The sequence below is a fragment of the Diabrotica virgifera genome, chromosome 8 (assembly GCF_917563875.1).
Source record: "Diabrotica virgifera virgifera chromosome 8, PGI_DIABVI_V3a".
NCBI classification, from domain to species: domain Eukaryota; kingdom Metazoa; phylum Arthropoda; class Insecta; order Coleoptera; family Chrysomelidae; genus Diabrotica; species Diabrotica virgifera.
In genome coordinates, this window is record NC_065450.1 from 30,738 (window position 1) to 51,676 (window position 20,939).

Below are 20,939 nucleotides of genomic sequence, written 5' to 3' on the forward strand. Positions count from 1 at the left end.
ATTAACACGTAACACAATTGTTATTAGTCACTATTGGAGCGAAAACTAATTTTAATAACTAGTATTTACAGTAATAATTACAAATTTCGCCACCAATTTACAGATCGATACATACACGTTCTGACGTTAGTTTGACCTTTCGTTGCCATTGATAAGCGAAAAAGTCTTCTTTATCAATTGATTGTAGAAAAAAAATATATTGATAGAAAAGTAAACCTAACTTTTTTTTTTATTGTATACCTATGAGCATTCGAGATTCTGAGAAAGTTCGGACTGCTGTAAAACCTAAATAAATAAATAAAATTAAACAACTTCAGAGTAAAAATTGTTCGTTGAAAAATCTTCTAAAAAATTGCTGTGATGTCATTTTATTGTAAAATGAACTGAAATAAAGTTATAGCCCCAAAAAGGAAACTCGTTACAAAATTTTCACTTATTTTTGTTTATACCTTTTTTATGTGTCACTTGACGATAAAAATTAATAGAAAACAAATTGTAGACAATTTGTATTGATATATTTATGTTTAATTCAATTTTCTGTTGGGTTGCTGGTTTACGAGTTACAGCGCGAAAACCCTTTAAACCCATTTTTCCAAGATGGTTGTCGGGGGACAAGGGTGGCGAATCCACAAACTTGAACTTAAGCTTCTACTGACCCCCCTACACATTAAAAAATAAAATTGCGCCCTCTAAAAAAATGCAACCCTAAATGCAACATTACTAAATTCGCAATTCTTTTTTTATTTTTCCTTGAATTTACGCTTAAATTATTAATTACTATAAATTGTCAGAGCCAGTAGTTTGCCAGCAAAATTGCGGTTAAAATTTACTAATTGTTAATATTTACACAAAAAATCTAGTGAATAATTATTAAAACTGATTTTGCTAATAGAGTTGCCGGATATTGCAGATAAAGAGCTTTCAAACGATCAACATTTTAATCGAAATTTTAACCTTTAAATACATAATCAATTAAAAGTCGAATATGTTAAATATTTTAAACCTGTTCATTATATGTAACAGATACAGATTTGTCCATTGTATTTCGATCAAAGTTTGTATAACAAAACGAGTGGTAACAAAGGACATTATGTAATTATTTAAAATGTTAATATTACATTATTTCAGAAAGGAAGCTGATGAAACTTTACAGATATCGAATCGTAGGCCAGCATTTGGGCTGAATAATTTTTGTTATACTCATATACGTTAATCAAAAATAATTGTTCCGTAAAAAATGCATATTAATCTAGACTCTAGACTCTATTAATATTGAATGAGATAAAAAAATACCTACGTAGTTAAGATTGTTGGTGCGTAAAATATTAATAACACATGCAATATTCTACCTAGTTGGCTATGACTTTGACACAAAAATTGCTTAAACATTTAACATTTTTATAATTCTAGCTGCTTTGTTTTGTTGCCATTATTGATATGATTTTTTCTAACGAGGACCTGTTTAATGTAGTTTTTGTGTTAGGATGTAACAGCAGATAACAAAAATCTGCTGCTAGTAATAAGAATTTATCATTAGAAATTCCCAGATAGACGAAAATTAAGAAGATAAACTTTTTAAAGTTTACTAGAAAGGTTTGACGGACTAGACACTTAGATTACGAGAATCATCATCATTATTAGGCCAGGGTAATAAGACAAAAATATACTCTGTTCGTGACACTTCAGCAGCCAGGGTACTGAAGCATTTTTTCGACAGGTAATACCTATAGGAACAAATTATAACTATTTTCTGCGTAGGCTCTGGCGGCCATTTTTATTTATAAACAATTAACTGTAAAAAAATGGCATTCTCCCCTTTTTTTTCAAATCAACGAAAAATAGTGAAACTTATGATTTTTTAGTACAAATATCTTCGAGATTATGGAAAAAGCTTTAAAATGACGTATTACAAAGTTTGATTTAATATAATTGGGAAAAAAGGTCGGAATTGCAAAAAAAATATTTTCTCAATAACTGTTTTAAAAATTAGTGTACAGCTTTGAAATTTTTGTCAAATGAGGGTTCTTTGGTGCTTAATATGTGATAAAAATTTCAAAGCGATTCATTCAATCGTTTAAATTTTATTCAAATTGTTTTTCCCAGCGAGCATTTTTTGCAATAACATAAGTCAGAAAAAAATGACCTTAGAACCATTCCACAGGTATCAAATGAAAGAGCATGAGCTATATTTTCAACATGGTTTAAAAAAGTGAATAAAAAATGCATTTATTAGTAATAAATAATTGTGAAAATGTATCGTCAATTTTTCTTTATAAACTTTTTGAATAACTTTTTGAATTTGAATAAAATTTAAACAATTGAATGAATCAGTTTGAAATTTTTATCACATATTAAATACTAAAGAACCCTTATTTGACAAAAATTGCACAGCTGTACACTAATTTTTACAACAGTTATTGCGAAAATATTTTTTTTGCAATTCCGACTTTTTTCGCAATTATATTAACAATAAATGAGTATATCAAACTGTGTAATACGTCATTTTAAAGCTTTTTCCATAATCTCGAAAATATTTGTACTAAAAAAACCATAAGTTTCCCTGTTTTCCATTGATTTGAAAAATAATGAAATATGCCATTTTTTGACACTTAATTGTTTATAAATAAAAATGGCCGCCAGATTCTACACCGGAAATAGTTACAATTTGCTCTTATAGGTATTACCTATCGAAAAAACGATTCAGTACCCTGGCTGCTCAAGTGTCATGGAAAAAACCTTATTACCCTGGACTATATGGCATCCGCACTCCTAGCGGAGTGATTGGCTGATTGCCGCCCTCTTTGGGCTCTTCCGATTCGTTTGTCGCAGTGAATCAATCCGCATTAACATTTTGGTTTTACAATTGGTTGTGTGACTTGGCATCTTCTACAATTTTTCTCCATTCGTTCCTGTTTTTGCTTATGGTTACCCATTCTCTGACTCCCATCCTCTTAAGGTCCTCGACTATCTGGTTTTCCCATCTAGTTTTGGGTCTTCCTCGTGGTCTGTCTGATACAGGTCTTCATTTGGAAATTTTATTAATGCTGGCTTCTGGATTTTTCCTTTCTATATGTCCCATCCATCTGAGTCTCTGTGCCTTGATAAATCTGACGATGTCTTCTTATTTCAGAAGTCCTCTTACTTCGTGGTTCATGAGCTTTCTAAATTCATTATTACCTAAGTTAGTGAGCCTGCTATCCTCCGAATTATTTTCCTGTCTAGGATCCTCAATCTTTCTTTCTCTTTCTGAGTCAGACACATTACTTCAGCACCATATGTGATTACTGGTCTAATTGCTGCTTTGTAAATTTTCAGTTTAGTATTCTGGGTAAGCTTCTTATCTTTGAGGAAGTTATTGTATTTCCAGTAGACTCTGTTTTTGCCCTGGATTCTTTCACTGATTACGATGCTTCGATCATTAGTTCCATTAACTGAAACTCCAAGATATTTAAAGTGTTCTACCCAGGGCCGGACTGGCACATAAAAAAGGCGCCACCCCAAATCCTAAAAAAGGCGCCAGACCCCCCTTATTTACATCAAACTTTTTTCAAATCCTAACGCATGTATTTTCAAGTAACGCTATAAATATTACTTGTGATTTTTTAAATTTATTTTAATTTAAATCCATAAAGTAATTTACTATTTTTATTGGAAAGAGTAAATTATATTAAGATAAAAATAAAAATATAGCTTCAGATTCCCAGTATCCCTTTTACTCCGTTACATTTTTTGGTGATCTCTGGAGATTTAAAACAAATTTTTGAAAAGTTTGAGTAGTTTTTCAACTGCATCTACAGAGGAATCTACTGGTTCAAAAACAATTAACAAAAATCATGATTGGTGTTCAATATAAGTCACTTTCTAAATTTTTTCAAATTTTTAGAGCGCTCTAACACTTCATATAATAGAAGAGTAAACCTAGATAAAATATCCGCAACCACACGGTGTCAGGAGATCCGTGCCTGAGTGGTGAATGACCTAGATCTGACAGCCGCAAACGGAGCCCTCAGAGAACTGACGAAACCCTTTGAAATTTGAAATTCAAGCCTTAACGTGGGGCTATCAGGACCAGGTGGATATATTTAATATAGACAGTGATGCCAAAAAGGAAGAAATCCTGAGACAGGTTCGCAGGTATACCGGCAGCAGAAAATCTAACACATCAAACTCGTCTCTATAAGGGAAAATAGAGAAGGCAACAGAAACGTTACAGTACTCACGCGCATCGCAGCCAAAAAAAAAAACACTTGAAAAAGAACATATTGGCTATAACTCGTGCAAGATACAAAAGAGAGACTGCATGTCCAGCGATGCTTCAGATGCCTACAGTTCGGTCATGGTAAAACCGACTGCAAGGGAGAAAACAGAGCGACCCCTGCTACAGATGTGGCCAGGGAGGCCATCAGGCACGAGAGTCCAGTACTGAGGCGACTTTTTGCCTCACTTCAGTGCCCGGAGTATAAATGGGATGTAAATGATTAATGGCCATTAATGTTCCAATATCGGCAAGCTCTTATTTTTAAAAGATGCATATCGAATTTCTTAAACATTTATACCAAACATTAAAATGGCCACTTTTTGCGCATTCTGACAAAGTTGCGTTTCTACGACGCCCACGGGCTTCATTATGTAGGATTCTAGGCCCCAACAATCCTACATGTACAATGTAGTTATGGAGCGCAGAAGAATGCACTCATATATTTAAAGAGCGGATATTGATACCTACGAAAGGTGCCTGAATCGTAAAATTGGTCTTCGAGGGCGCCGCGCGTCGTATCTGAGCCATTTGATTATCTAATACCTGATACAAGTTAAAAATTTGTATTTTGTTGTACCCAATGGCTTCATTATTTAGGATTCTGGGGCGCAGCAATCTAATACCTGATAAGTTGACAAGTTGTATTTTGTTGTACCCAATGGCTTCATTATTTAGGATTCAGGGGCGCAACAATCCTATATGTATAATGTAGTTATGGAGAGTAGAAAACTACACCTGTCTATTATAGGCCAATTGTGGGATGTAACACTGCTTGTATCAAGTATCAGATAATTAAATGGCTTAGATGCAACGCGCAGCTTACTCGAAGACCGTTTTTATAATAGAAACAGCGGAAATTGATACCCACGAAAGACGCGCGAATCGTAAAAATTATCTTCGAGGGCGTCGCGCATCGTATCTAAGCTATTTACCTATTATAATAGAAACAGCGGATATTGATACTTACAAAAGGCGCCAGAATCTAAAAATGATATTCGAGGGCGCCGCGCGTCGTGTCTAAGCTATTTATTATAATATAGACTAATATAAACAGCGGATATTGATACCTACAAAAGACGCCAGAATCTAAAAATGGTCTTCGAGGGCACCGCGCGTCGTATCTAAGCTATTTATTATAATGGAGACAGTGGATATTGATACCTACAAAAGACAAAAGAATCGAAAAATGGCCTTCAAGGGCGCCGCGAGTCGTATCTAAGCTATTTATTATAACAGAAACCGCGGAAATTGATAGCCACGAAAGGCGCCCGAATCGTAAAAATTATCTTCGAGGGCGCCGCGCGTCGTATAAATGGATATTGATACCTACAAAAGGCAAAGGGATCTAAAAATGGTCGTCAAGGGCTCCGCGAGTCGTATCTAAGCTATTTAATATAACAGAAACAGCGAAAATTATTGATACGCAAAAGGCGCACCGGCGACCCAGTCCGGGCCTGGTTCTACCTCTTCAAACTCATATTCACCAATATTTTACCTTGTCACATTAACTGGATTTTTTGATTTATTCTTAAACCCCTTTTGAATGCTTCCTTGCATAATTTGGATCCTTCCGACATAATGCTATGTCGTCAGCACACGCGACAAGTTGCGACGTCGATGTTATAACTGTACCTTTTATTTCTGTAGCTCTTATTGTTCCTTTTATTGCGACATTAAATAATGACGTTGATAGAGAATCACCTTGTCGTACTCCACTTGCTATTTCTTTATTTTTGGTGATACCTTTATCTGTCATTATTGCTGCTGTCGATCCTTCCATTGTTATTTTCGTAAGTTTTATAAGTTTTATTGGTATATCTAGGTTTTTCAAGTCTTCTATTAGATCGGGTCTTGTTAAGCTGTAAAAGGCTTGCTTGAAATCTATGAAAAGGATATGTAAGTCGATATCATGTTCGTAACATTTCTCAATTGACCGTGTGATTATAATGTAAACTGCGTCTATTGTTAACCTTATCTCTCTAAATCCGTGTTGGTAGTATCTCCTATTTTATTTTCAATGTATTTTGAGAGTTTTTGTCTAATTAGTGTTGTCAATATTTTGTAGCGGAGGTAGTGGAGGAGTAACAGTGTTACTCCTCTATAGTTGTTGCATTTTGTAATGTCCCCTTTTTTTAGAATCGGAAATATCCATCCAGTTTTCCATTCTTCGGGCATTCTTTCTTCTTCCCAAATCCTTATTATTAGCTCGTATATTTTCCGTTGTAGTTCTTCTCCGCCTCGTTTTATTAGCTTGTTTGGGATTTCATCTGGACCTGCTGCTTTCTTTTGTTTTAGATTTCTTATCACACATTAAAGTCCTCATATGACGGCTTTTCGATTTCGATTTCATCATCAAGCTCTGTATCCTCTGTATATTCGAGAGAACTTTCTCTCGCCTTAAATAACTTCATCAATCCATATCTTTTTTTTTGGTTGTACAGCATTTATATGAGTCTTTATTTTTTCTCCTTTACTCTTCCAAATCTTCTTCTCTGCCTGTCTTCAACTATTTCTTTCGAGCTAGATTTTTTCCCTGGTTGCTGTTTCGCAGTCGTCGTCATACTATTCCTTTTGCCTTTTTATTTCTTTGTATCCTATTACTTCTTCTGCTGCTATCGAAATGTGACCTTTTATTTCTTTCCACATTTTTTCTATGTTATTAGGGTTCGTAACTTTTAAATTTTCTTTAAACTCTTTAGAATAATCTTTTTCTACAATACAATATGCAACTTCTCTCACTACCTACATACATTCAAAACGAACAATTCCTCACACAGTGAGAAAATTCGGCCATTGTAGTGAGAAATATTTTTTCTCACGGATTCTCCTGCGGTCTTCCATACTATGATCGCCGTTTTCATGGTAACATGCACAATACAAACACAATTAAAGTTGTCAAATAAATGTGTTAAAGCAAATCTTACCAGGAATTACCTTTCAAAACTGTTCAAAAATAACTGTTAATTAGAATTAAAAAAAATAAAGTATGTAAGTTTTATTTTTTTAGTTTTATTTTAATAATTCAAATATAAATTGTATGCAGAAATATATATATTTTAAAATAAATAATAAAAGTACATTGGTAACTTTAGCTCAAGTCGTTTACCATGGAGCCGCCCAAGGTGCAGCTACGGGAGCAGACAATGGTGCAACTAAGGGAGATGATAATGGAGCAATGCCTCCCCATGGACCAGCAGAGTAGGTAGAAAGAACAGGTCCAACTGAAGGTGCAAGTAGTGGTGAAGAGACAACTGGTCCTACACTTCTAGTGAGTAGAGGAGCTGGAGCTGCTAGTCCAATGGGTAGAGATCTAGTAATGAGTGGTGATGATACAATGGGTGAAGGCACAACGGCTTGTGATACGAGTGGTGAGGAGTATGCCGAGATAACGGGGCTACCAGTTAGTACTCCAGCATGAGCGTAGGCCAAAATGGCGACGAAAGCGATAATCTGTAAAAGTTATAAAGTTTGTTAGCAATATAGATGAAATTCTTAGCGAATAAGTAAAAATTATGAGACAATATTATATGAGCAAGTAACAACTAGTGTAAGGAGCAACTTTAGCTGCATGTGTTATCTATATATTGGATCAAAAAATCTAGATCTCCACTTATAATCTTATAAATTTTAAGCTCTTAATGTTAATACACAATGGAAAGTATTTTAAGAAAACATGTTCACTTGATTCATTTTGGTCATATTAGCGTCTTTTTAAAATATTTTGTTTTTTCACCGCCATTTCAGTGAGCCTATTTAGTTATAATAATAGTGTGACAAAATTATTATTTGTTATTATTATAGTTATTGTCCTAACAAGTGCAGAAAGTCATTCTTTTCCGCACGCGACTGCAGTTTGCCGAACGACGCGAAGGTATGCACCTACAACAGAAGGAACAGAAGAAGAGGTAGAAGAACTATACCATAGCCATAGAAGGAAACCAATTAGTAAGTACGAACACCTGGTTTAAGTTACACCCAAGGAAACTGTACACCTGGAAATCTCCAGAGGATTCTGTGGGAAGGATTGTGAGAAATCAGATTGATTACATACTAGCAAATAAGAGGTATAGGAAAAGCTGTACATATATTAAAACATACCCGGGGGCAGACGTACATTCTGATCATGTACCAGTTGTAGGAAATTTCAAAGTCAGAATGAAGAGGGTTACAAGTAAGTCGATGAAGAGGTATGAGATTAGAATACTGAAAAATTCCAATGTTCAACTGAAGGTGAGTGAGAACCTCAATACAAAGATGCTAAAATGCAGAAATGCAGGAACTATAGATGAAAGTCTGATCATCATACAAGAAACAGTGAGAGAAATAAAAGAACAACACCTAAATAAAGATACAGAGAAACGGAAATCGTGGATGACCGATGAAATACTCGAGCTTATGGATCAGAGAAAAAAAAACAAAGAAAATCTCAAAGAATATAAGAGAATACAAACCATCGTCAGAAGAAAGATAAGAGAAGCAAAAGAGAAACAAAAACAGAACAATGTCAAGAAATAGAGGAGTATCAGAGTCGATATAATAACTTCAATGTCCATCGAGAGGTGAAGGAAATAGCTGGAAAGTTCCGAAAACGCAACAGCCGAAAAATAACATATGATGAAGAAAATCTTGCCATAACCAAAGAAGATAAAAAGAAAGTATGAGGAGACTACTTGGGGAAACTTTTCCACGACCTTAGAACAGGACAAGAACCCACCATTGAAGATAATTCAAGTCCCGAAATCCTACCAGAAGAAGTAACCGTAGCCATCAGACAAATGAAGGATGGAAAGGCACCGGGACTTGATGAAATTCACTGAGATTTAGCAGTTCTGCATTAGATAAATAAAAATAATAGCTGAAATATTTAATGACATATACAAGGCAGGAAAAATACCATCGGAGTGGCTCAAATCTGAGTTCGTACCGTTGCCCAAAAAACCAGAAGCAAAGGTTTGTGAGGACTATCTAGGGCCATAAGCCTAATGAGCCATCTTCTCAAGCTATTTTTAAAAGTGATCCACAGTAGAATTTACCGAAAATGCGAAGAACAAATTGCGCCCAATCAGTTTGGATTTGTGAACACCGTTGGTACGAGGGAGGCTCTATTTAGCGTGCAGGTGTTGTTTCAGAAATGTAGAGATGTCAACTGTGATGTTTTTGCATGCCTGATTTACTACAAAAAGGCTTTCGATAGAGCCCGAGATGAACAAATAATGATGGAAGTGCTAAAGAGGACAGGGATTGACGGAAGAATAATAATTAACTAACCTGAAAATAATAACTAACCTGTATTGGAATCAATCAGCAGTGCTACGAATAGATGGAGAATATACAGATCAGTTAAAAACCTTAAGGGGAGTGAGACAGGGATGCATAATTACACCGCTGATATTCAATCTGTACTCAGAACACATTTTTAAAGAGGCTCTAAAAGATACTGATGAAGGCATCTCAACAAATGGAGTCAAGCTCAGTAACCTGCGGTATGCAGATGATACAATAGTGTTTTCCAATATCATAGAAGGGCTGCAAAACTTAATGAATAAAATAACTGAAACAACTAGAACATAGTTATGAACTAGATATAAACACCAGCAAAACCCAGCTAATGATACTCAGCAAGCAAAACATAACTGGAGCAAATCTGTATGTATTCCAAATGAGAATTGAACGTGCCTTACAATACAACTATTTGAGAACTATAATCAATGAGTCATGGGACAATACCCAAGAGATTAAATGTCGCATCTGAAAGGCAAAGAGTGCATTCTTGATTGTGAGCTCTGTATTCAAGAGCCATGACGTCAATCTAAAAACAAAAATAATGCTCCTTAAATGTTACGTGTAATCAGTGCTTCTCTACGGAGTAGAAACGTGGACATTGAAGGCAGAAACTCTGTCGAAACTTCAAGCTTTTGAGCTATGGTTGTACAGAAGGAACCTGAAGATACCATGGACAGACAAACTCACCAAGGAATAAGTACAATGGAGGATAAACACAACCGCAGATTTAGTCAACATCGTGAAGGGCCGTAAGCTGCAGTACTTGGGACATATAATGAGGAATCAAGGCAGATACGAGCTACTCCAGTGAATTTTACGAGGTAAAATTGAAGGAAAAAGGGCCCCAGGATGACGAAGAATATCCTGGTTTGCTAACTGTATAGAAAGACCTCAACAAAACTCTTCCGTATAGCAACCAACAAAGTCATCATAACCAGAATGATCGCCAACGTTCGGAACGGAGAGGCACCCTAAGAAGAATACTAAAAAATAACTCAAGTCGGACAACAGGTTTAGTAAATTCGAGACGTCTAACGTGTACAATTCAGCGAGTGAGTCGATTATTTTGCTCTCAAGTGTAGATACTATCAAAGTTTGCAATTGTAGTAGTTAATCTCCATTGCGGGGAGGACACTTTAAGAAGAAGAAGAGCTCGGAATCCTTATAAAAATTTCCGGACAATATGTGAGAGTTGTGTCCAAAGTTTGATCATTTAATATTCTGTACATAATAATTGTGGTAAAATGTGGTGTTACAGAAGAATGTTGAAAATTCAGTGGGTCCAAAGGATTACCAACGTTGAAGTGCTACGACATTTAAATAAGGAGTTTGAAATTATGAACAGTATAAAAACAAGAAAACTAGAATATTTGGGTCACATTACCAGAGGAGAGAAATATGAGCTGCTGAGAGTTATTATGCAAGGAAGGATCCAAGGAAAAAGAAGCATAGGAAGAAGACGCATCTCCTGGCTGAGGAACCTTAGAGAATGGTTTAACTGTAGTTCATTACAACTGTTCAGAGCAGGAGCCAACAAAGTAACCATAGTCATTATGATATCCAACCTCCGCTAGGAGATGGAACTTTAAGAAGAAGAACATAATAATTATCAGGACCATATTGGATCCTTGTCATACAAGATTTCCAATCCTTACGTTTTTTCTGCTATGTATTTTCTACGTTATTATACGGAGTAGAGGCCTGGACACTTTCCGAGGCTTCGTTGAGAAAACTCGAGGCATTCGAGATGTGGTGTTATAGGCGCATTTTGAGAATTTCGTGGGTGGATCGTGTGACTAATGTTGAGGTTCTACGTAGAATAGGCAAGGAATGCGAGATTATTAACACAATCAAAAAGCGCAAACTAGAATATCTTGGCCATATCATGAGGAATGAACAGAGATATGGCTTGTTGCAACTCATTCTTCAAGGCAAGGTATTTGGAAAGAGAGGACCTGGGAGAAGAAGAATATTTTGGCTTCAAAACCTGAGAAAGTGGTTTAATACATCGACAACCGGACTATTCAGAATAGCAGCTAGCAAAGTTAGGATGGCCACGTTGATCGCCAACATCCGGAACGGATAGGCACCTTAAGAAGAAGAAGAATATTTTTTTCACTCTTACTTAAAAAAATTGTTAATATGATAAATTAAAATTTTATTTTTGTATGTACCGTAAACTCGGGCAACTTTGGCCCATTTATTAAAACCTTTTAAATCAACTCTCAATAAATCTTAGCATTTTTCTACTACTAAGCTGTCAAAATATCTTAAATAACATGCATAAAGCATTTTAGTGTTTTTTTAAAAAATATATAAACTTTTTAAAATTTTTTACCTGGGCCAATGTTAGCCTTACGTTAGGGTTACTTTGGCCCAATATGATATTACCTACTTTAAAGCATTATATAAATAGTTAGGGTCAAAGAAAGACATGGGTTTATTTATTCAGTATATTTATATGACAGAAAAATATATTTCGAATTATGTTTTTTACAAAAGGTACAAAAATGAAGCTCTAGCAAACAATTCATGTTTTTTACAAATTACTGACGGAAAATAGTCCTCTTTTTAACAGTTTTGGAGGTTGGATCTTTTTCTTAATAGCGCTCCATTTGTAAAACAAAGAGTCCTTTTCTTTTGGCCACTTCCAACACTTGTTGGTACGTTCCATGCATTCAACAACAGCACCTTCTTCTGACACATTCACAGCTATCCCAGGGAACAGTAGCTTATTCCATTCAACAACAACGAAGTTTCCTTTTTGCAGATTTGACTTTAATTCTTCTTCTTCGTTTTGTTCCTGGGGTTTTTTGGCACTGAAAGAAGTAGATGCAACTGGATCGACTGTTATGTGATTTACCTGGAGACCACGGATTGTTTTAATTTCCTCTTCCTCTTCTTCGTCCGTTGAAAGAACCATGTCACTATGACCGGATGAAACGACGCTGTAATTGTCACTATCTTCTTCCGAAGTCGAAAGTTCCATGTCTTTTTTATTCATTTTTCTCTTTTGTCTCTTAACCTCTTGTTTCTTCTCTAAAACCGTCTGTCGCTTTTTTCAAGTTTTTCCCTTTCTTTTTCTCTTTTTTTCTTCTCGTTTTTCATCTTTTTTTCTTTCTTCTTTTGACCTTTTTGATTCATTTGGTGTTCTTGATACTTAATAATATCGTTAGCTGTTATGCTTTTACCAGCAGGAACGTCTATTTTTTTTTTCGTTTTATTAATCGGGGTTTAACAACTTCTTGCCTTTTCTGTTCCAAATGGCGGATAAATGTTTGTCCTACCAATTCCAAATTAACTGTCACATTGTTGGAAGGTAAGCGCTTCAATACTTCTTCTTTGTCTAAGGGATGTATGCCGGCCTTTTTAAAACCAGACTTTAAGTTTTCCTTTTGATGAAGCTCCAACTCATCCAAAGATTTTTTCAACAATCTTGAAAACATATCTTTTGGTAATGTGGCAACAGTTTTGCCACTATCAGACTGTTTCCATTCGGTAAGAATCTGTCGCCACTTACTTTTGAGAGGTCTAAAATAGGCCACATCAAGTGGTTGTGTTAGGTGCGAGGAGTTTGGAGGCAAGCATACGAATTGGATATTGTTCTCTTCGCAAAGCCTGACCACGTTTAAGCTTATATGTGAGCTAAGATTATCACCGATAACTACTTTATTACCTTCTTGTTTCTTTAAGATTGGAAGATGTGTAGCAAACCAATCTTCAAATGTTGCTCCGTCGATCCAACCTTGTTTTGTCCTGTTGTAATGCGCTCCTTCGGGGCCACCTTCCAACCATGTGGTCCACAAATGTTCAGCCTTATAAATAATATAAGGTGGCACAGAGGTACCATTGGCATTACCACAAAACATATCGCTAATGTTGGACTTGGTCGAATTCATGATACGCTCTGGGTACTTTGAACCCCCTACGACAGATTACTTTCTTCCTGCCTGGATCGTCAGACATGCATGTTTCGTCGTAGTTATAGATGTTTTGAGGCGGTACATTCTCAACTACTTCTTTTAAGTGATCGAAGTAGTCTGAGATTATTTTTCTATCAATCTGAGCACGATTTCTTTTTATATTTGATGCAAACCTGACTGTGAGCTGAGGATGCCTTTTTAAGAAAGACTTGGTCCAGTCAGGGCCAGGCAAATTATTGCAAAAACACTGTATTGTCTTTCCTTGTCTTGTGACATAACTTTTTATAATATATCTCAAATCCAGTTCATCAATTGGAAATCCGAATTCACACATTTTGTCGATGTAACTAGCAAATGCTAACTCTTCTTCCTGGGTAAAAACTTTGGGATGACCCGGTGAGCTCGAAAACAAATTTTTTAGTTTGTTTTTAATAGTGCTTCGTGGTATTTTAAAAATATCTGAGGCTTGCCTTTGTGTCATTTCACCAGATATGATTGCTACTAAACAGTTTTGGAGATGATCTTGACTGTAGTCGGCATAACTCCGGCTTCCTGGTTGGCGCTTGTAGTTACAGGGCATCTTCCGTAATCTAAAAATAAATTTATTCAATAAAAAAACACCCAGAATGTTGATTTAGAGCAGTAGATAGGTAATAATGAAAAAATAAAACAAATAAAACAAACATCAGACCTACTTTGGCCCAAATATAAGTTGGGTCAAAGAAGGTCATATTTTTGAGGTTATCTGAACTGGTTTTATTATTGAATTGTAAAATAAAAAAGCTGAGAATAATGCAAATTATAACCATTCCACTGCATTAAGTATTAAATTCTGATGTTAAAAAAGTACTCACCAATATTGTAACAGACGTAAAACGGTTTTTGCAGCTAAAAGTTTTAGACATTAAAAAATCACTTGTTGCACATACAACATCAAAAGTACTCATGCTGGTTCTAGGAGGCGATACGTGAAACATTTGAAGGTCGTTACGAGTTGCGCAAGTCTGCACTCCGTCGGAAACTACCCACATCGGCTTAAAATCTACTCTCTCGAGATACTTTGAAAACGTTTTATTTTATTTTTAATTTGGGCCAAAGAAGGACCCCAGGGCCAAAGTAACCCTTATTTACGGTACTGCTTCTACATTTTTAACACTATCGTGTAATATTTACAACCTGTATTAATTATATGGCAGGCAAAAGGCAAAAGTAGAAGATAATCAAATGTTAATTACACATGTTGCACAGCTAACAATTATTTAACGGTTTTGTAAATCTAAAATGCAATTTACTGATGTTTATTAATTTGTAGTCAAACTGTAATTTACATATTTGATATGGTTCTAACAGGAGCATCATACATAACCATTTAATACGGAATAGAGCAAACTTTTATTTACACGAATAATACAGTAGGACTTGAATACAGTTCAATAATTATTAATATATTGAAATATTTGGTATCCTTAGGACATTAGCCCAAGTAAACCACAATAAACTAATTAAAAGCAAATTTATTGAAAATATTTTTCTTAGTAAAAGGTATATTTATTTAAAAAAACCTTAAAAAGCCACAAATATTACAGAACGTTTTCGTTCTCTAAAAAGAGCATCATTAGTGTTACAGGCTTGACATGCTGAGCCACCCAAAAATACAGAAGTTAAATGCCCCAGGGCTTTATCCTTGGGGATTATATCCATCCTTTGAATTTTATAATTAATTTAGCAATTGCAATTTAAGAGATTTAATCAACATTTAATAAGGTTTTAACATCTGTATTTTTGGCTGGCTCAGAATGACAAGCCTGCAACACTGATGGTGCTCTTTTTAGAGAGCGAAAACGTTCTGTGATATTTGCTGCCGTTTTAAGGGTTTTTAGATAAATATAACTTTAACTAAGAAAACATTGTTCAATAAATTTACTCGTAATTAATGGTGTATAGCCAACTCCAGGAAATTCTTCCTTGTGGCTGAATAAACTAATTAATATTAATAGAAAAACCGGCATTAATGATAAAGAGGTGGGGCTCATAGTAAATGCATACGCAAAGCAAGATAAAAAGGACAAAAAGTATTTAGAAAAATTTAATTTTTCAGAGTATTCGAGAGCGATGTACTTCGTTATCTAATTACTCAATAACTACTTTAGAGAAGTTGTGGCAGAGACTGAAGATATACTTCTGTGCAATTTCATATAATATAACTTTCTTTGGGCCACGGAAGGCAAGTCAGAAATACAGATAAAACTAGTACAAAAGGATCTGTGCCACAATCAGATAGAAGGCAAAATATGCAAAAACACTACTTCATGAAAAAGAACGTATGATAGTGAAATTGAAGAATGTGAAAAGAAACACGATACATTTCACCTGAATAATAAATTAAAATAGATTAACTTAAGGTTCAGAAGACAAAAACGGAACATTAGAGATATCAGTGAACACTTAAAAGAAAGGAAAAACTACATTTTTAAATTATGTGAAGATGAGTAAAACAATATAAAGCGTTTGCCAGGTTCAGGTCCACCTATTACAAAAAGTGAGGTTAAATGGGAAAAACAAAATATAAAAATGGAAAAGCTCTTGACCCTGATGAAGTAAATGTCAAAATTCGAAAGAAAAAGTGGAAATAAAGCAACGTGTAATCTCTTCAACAAATTTTATGATGCTGGGATATTACCAACTGATTGGATTTAGTCGAAATTTGTAGCAACAGCAAAGAAACATCGTGCAAGAACCTGCAATGATTATCCTAGAATAAGTCTTATGAGTCACGCTTTGAAGGTTCTCCTGCAAATTTTATATTGCAGAGTATATTATATAAATAAGATATGAGAGAAGAGAATAAGTAATACTCAATTCGCTTTTAGGAGTGGCTTGGTACGAGAGAAGCCTTGTTCAGTTAAGTACTTACTGATAGCTTCAGAGATATTTTTGAAGAGACTAATAATATGCTAGTAATTTTAAAAACAACTTGATTTTACGATAAATATTTACTAATAATTAAATCTATACTGTCATCAAGTGACAAGAATAAAAGCTGAACAAAGACTGTCTACATATAAAAAGAGAAGTTAGACAAGGTTGCATATTGCCACCTCTATTCTTTAACTTGTATTCAAAGGAAATAAGGAAGGACTTAAGAAAGACTTAATGGAGACCACAAAAGGTATTATTGTGAATGGTGTAACCGTCAACAAAACTAGATAAGCAAAGGATAAGAGACTAAATTTTCAATCTAATTGCATATGAAATAACATAATATTACTCTATATCCCACCAGACTGCAAACAATGGGAACCTTCTCTGGTTACACCTTCGAGGCTTCTACAATTTGCAAGCCATAATGGATGCTGAGACTAAGGAAGATGAGGGAATTTTACAATTTATAATTAACGTCCCATCTGCTCAGCGCGGTAAAGTTCCAACGAGAATGGTTCCCTTCATGCTCCAATCAGTGTAAACATGTAAATCAAAAATGAATAACCAATTTCAATTTCGTTGCAACACGAAATTACAGCCGCATCATATTCTAGTTCAATCAGAGAGTGCCGCAAGCACCTCTACCAGTTTCGAAATTTATTAGTCTTTTATCAGGAGGCGCATATTATGCTGCCTTTCGTTTTGCAACGAAATTGAAAATGGATATTCATTTTTCATTTTTGAAGCAAAGGATACTTTAGTGCTTGCCAAATGCGGTCAATACCTTCAAAATTTAATAAATAAAATAAAACAGACTGATCAGTAGAGATTAAATCTCAAAGTTAAGGAAAGTAAATATATAATGATATTAACCAAATTACATACAGGATGATGAAGTAAAAATCTTACTGGATAGAGTACTGGAGATGCCGTACTGTACAAAGTTCATAGAGAAACTCGTGTATCTCGGCAGTAATATCAAATATCAATGAGAGCTAAATAAAACGTAGTTTGAAGCCGCAATATTAGCCGCAGCCGTAAGGTGGCCATATGGCTGTATCTTATACTGTATTTTTTATTAACAATAAAATAAGTTTTTATTGTTACTGTATCAAGCGGAAGCGTGGACTGTACATGGAAGTGAGGCAATGCTGAAACGTTTGGAAGCTTTTGAGATATGACTATTAGAATTCGAGTACTTAGTTATGTATGTATGCCGTGGACTCTAATCGAAGCAAGAGCACAAAAATATCAACGATCTGAGTGGGATGTTATTTCAGGCTGATCCAGATCCACTAATTGACGCTTGTGCGTTCTTGGCAAATAAGGTAAGTTTGCTGTGACTGATCGGGTCAAAGAATTTCTCGATATATAAATTTAGAAAATGGCACGTTTTTAGATGCACTTTAGATTACATGGAAAGCTAACGAAAAATATATACAGGGTGTTTGGTAAAGAATGGGCCATATCTTAACCTTAGATTCCTGCACTTAAAATAGGTCAATTTAAGCTAACTTACCTTAGTAGAAAAGTTGATAATAACCGAAATACAGGGTGTCAAAGTTAAACTTTTATTTTATTTTTTTATTTTTGAATATTTCCTGGGAGGCATGGGACAACAACACAACATTTGGTAAGTGGTGCTGGTATTGTAAAATCTACTAAATTATGTTAAACAAACGTTTCTAGCTACTATCAGAGGCGTACGACGGGGGAAGGTGAATAGTTAACCCTTCCGAAATTCTACGTCACTGGCGGAATTGATATTGTAGTGCAATTTTTTGATTTTCCAATACTTTCTATGTAAAAAATATACTTCCTCATTCTTAACGATAAAGCCATTAGTTTTCGATATATTTGAAGTTAAAGCGAGGGAGCATAATACATTAATCAAAATAAGGGCGCATTTTCATTTTTAACTTCAAATATCTCGAAAACTCATGACTTTATCATTACGAATGAAGAGTGTATTATTTGCATAGAAAGTATTGGAGAATCTAAATATTATGCTAAAATAGCAGTTTCATCAGTGGCGTAGAATTTGGGAAGGGTCAACTATTCACTTTCCCCTGTCGTACGCCTCTGGTAGTAGCCAGAAACGATTATTCAACATAATTTATTAGGGTGTACGTACAGTGCCTACACTTTCTGAAAAGTTTCACACGGATATGTCAAATTATTTTAAAGTATTCTTTTTTCTTAAATAATTTATCCTTTATTTAAAACTTTAAGAAATATGTGTGCCCGATATTATAAAACTATTTGACATATCCTTATGGTACTTGGAATAAAGTGTAGGTACTGTACATCCTACTAAATTATGTTAAATATTCGTTTATGGTTAATACCAGAGGCGTACGATAGGGTAAAGTGAATGGTTGACCCTTCCCACATTCTACGCCACTGATGAAACTGGTATTTTAGCATAATTTTTAGATTCGCCAATACTTTCTATGCAAATAATATACTCCTTATTCGTAACGATAAAGTCATGAGTTTTCGAGATATTTGAAGTTAAAAATGAAAAGGCACACTTATTTTGATTAATGTATTATGCTCCTTCGTTTTTAGCTTCAAATATCTCGAAAACTAATAGCTATATTGTTACGAATGAAGAGGATGTTTTATACATAAAAAGTATTGGAGAATCAAAAAATTACACTAAAATAGAAATTTCGCCAGTGTCGTAGAATTTGGGAGGGGTCAACAATTCATGCTCCCCGTCGGACGCCTCTGGTAGTAGCCAGAAACGTTTGTTTAACATAATTTAGTAGATTGTACAATTCCAGCATCACTGACCAAATTTCGTGTTGTTGTCCCATGCCTGTCAGGAAATATTCAAAAATAAACAAAATAAAAGTTTAATTTTGACACCCTGTATTCAGGTTATTATCAACTTTTGTACTAAGGTAAGTTAGCTTAAATCTACCTATTTTAAGATCAGGAATCTGAGGTTAAGCTATGACCCATTCTTTACCAAACACCCTGTATAGAACTAGGTAGACCACGACTTTCGAAGCTAATAAGTATAATAGAATATACTAGTAAATCCCAATTAGAACTATTCAGAACCGCTAAACTTACTTACTGGCTCATCATGGCTAACAAGCAATGAAGATTATGGTAATACAAAAAAGATGATAACTTTTGGATACTACGGAATTTGAATAAAATGTTAAGAGAAAAATGTCCGCGATTATGGAGGAAATAGCATCAAGCAACAGACCAAAAACATATGACGGAAATAAGTAATAAAAAGGCAATGAGGAATATAGAAATATGAAATTTGGAAAGAGGGTGAAATATAGAAAAAACCAGAAATTATTAAATAAACAATACACACAATAGATTAAATATTTAGGAAAATATAAATTTATGATGAAACACATAGTTGTAGATATTATAACTTCAGCTACAGATAATATTTAGAATAAATTAAGAAGATAAAATATAAACAAAACCTTAGTACCTTTGTCAATAGTAATTCACTTACTTTAGAAACCATATTGATAGTAGTTGTAGTTGTAGTTCTGTAGACTGAAGCAACTGATACAGTTTTGATTTTCATTTCATCTTATATACGCATATTACGAAAACCATTCGCAGAAGATTCTAGGTCAGGTGACAAAAAGTGATTATGAATTCTAAATTTTATTTAACTTAAATTTAATTTATGACAAATTTATTCAAATATTTTATCAAATACTGCAATATTTCTTAAGATCAATAACGCATCCTTTCTCGAGGACAAGTTAGGAATATATCTTTTTTAGATAATTGAAACACAAAGTCGGAAGTGTGTGATTTATTCAATTTTTATAGCTAACTTGAATAAAAATTAGGTAGTTTTGGTTGGTATACGAGATGGTCTGATAATAGTAGGGGAGGAAAGTATGCTAAATGTGCAGTCACTCGAGCGTTATGGGGACCTATTGGGTTGTGAATATTAGGTCCTAAAACCAAAAAAAGTTAAGTTGAGTTTTCCATTTTATTGAGGACTTTCCCCATTATAGCGCCATCTATCCATAATTCGAAAAAATGTCTTAAATAAAAGTTACTTATTTTTACGTAAGGGCTCCAAATATGCAATAAAAATGGGGGCTCCTATTTAAGATTTTAAAGTTACCCCCCACGGAGGTTGGTTGGTGGTCGTGTTTGGTGTCATTCGATAGATTTTTCAAAAATATTGTATACGCGTATTTTTCCATTCTTCGATCCGATGTTCATTTGGCAAAATATAGCGGGGTTCATATTTAAAATTTTAAATTTACCCCCACCCTTCTCCGTGGGGCTCGTGTTTGGTATCATTCGATAGATTTTTGAAAAATATTGAGCACGCATTTGTTAGTTTTTAGATCTATCGTTCATTTCGCGAAATATTTGCTTTTTTCTTTGGAAACTTTGTGACTCCTCCATTTCCTTATGCTCCGCTAAAATCATCAGATTTTTGAAATATACACTGATTTGCATGTACTTAACTTACCTTATTAGGGGAGTGGCAGGCATCCACAAAATGACGAGGTACTAACCACGGAGAGGTGAATGGGCAATTT

At 34.6% G+C, this 20,939-nt stretch overlaps 1 protein-coding gene across 1 annotated transcript; it reads right to left on the bottom strand.

Annotated features, from left to right (window-relative positions):
• Positions 1-7,247: 7,247 nt before the first annotated feature.
• LOC126889735 (calphotin-like) lies at positions 7,248-19,993 on the bottom strand. The gene is made up of 2 exons (XM_050658284.1): positions 19,880-19,993; positions 7,248-7,708 (listed from the first exon to the last, which is right to left on the bottom strand). Exons 1-2 carry the CDS (start codon positions 19,952-19,954, stop codon positions 7,361-7,363), a joined length of 423 nt encoding a protein of 140 aa, XP_050514241.1. The 5' UTR covers positions 19,955-19,993; the 3' UTR covers positions 7,248-7,360.
• Positions 19,994-20,939: the final 946 nt, after the last annotated feature.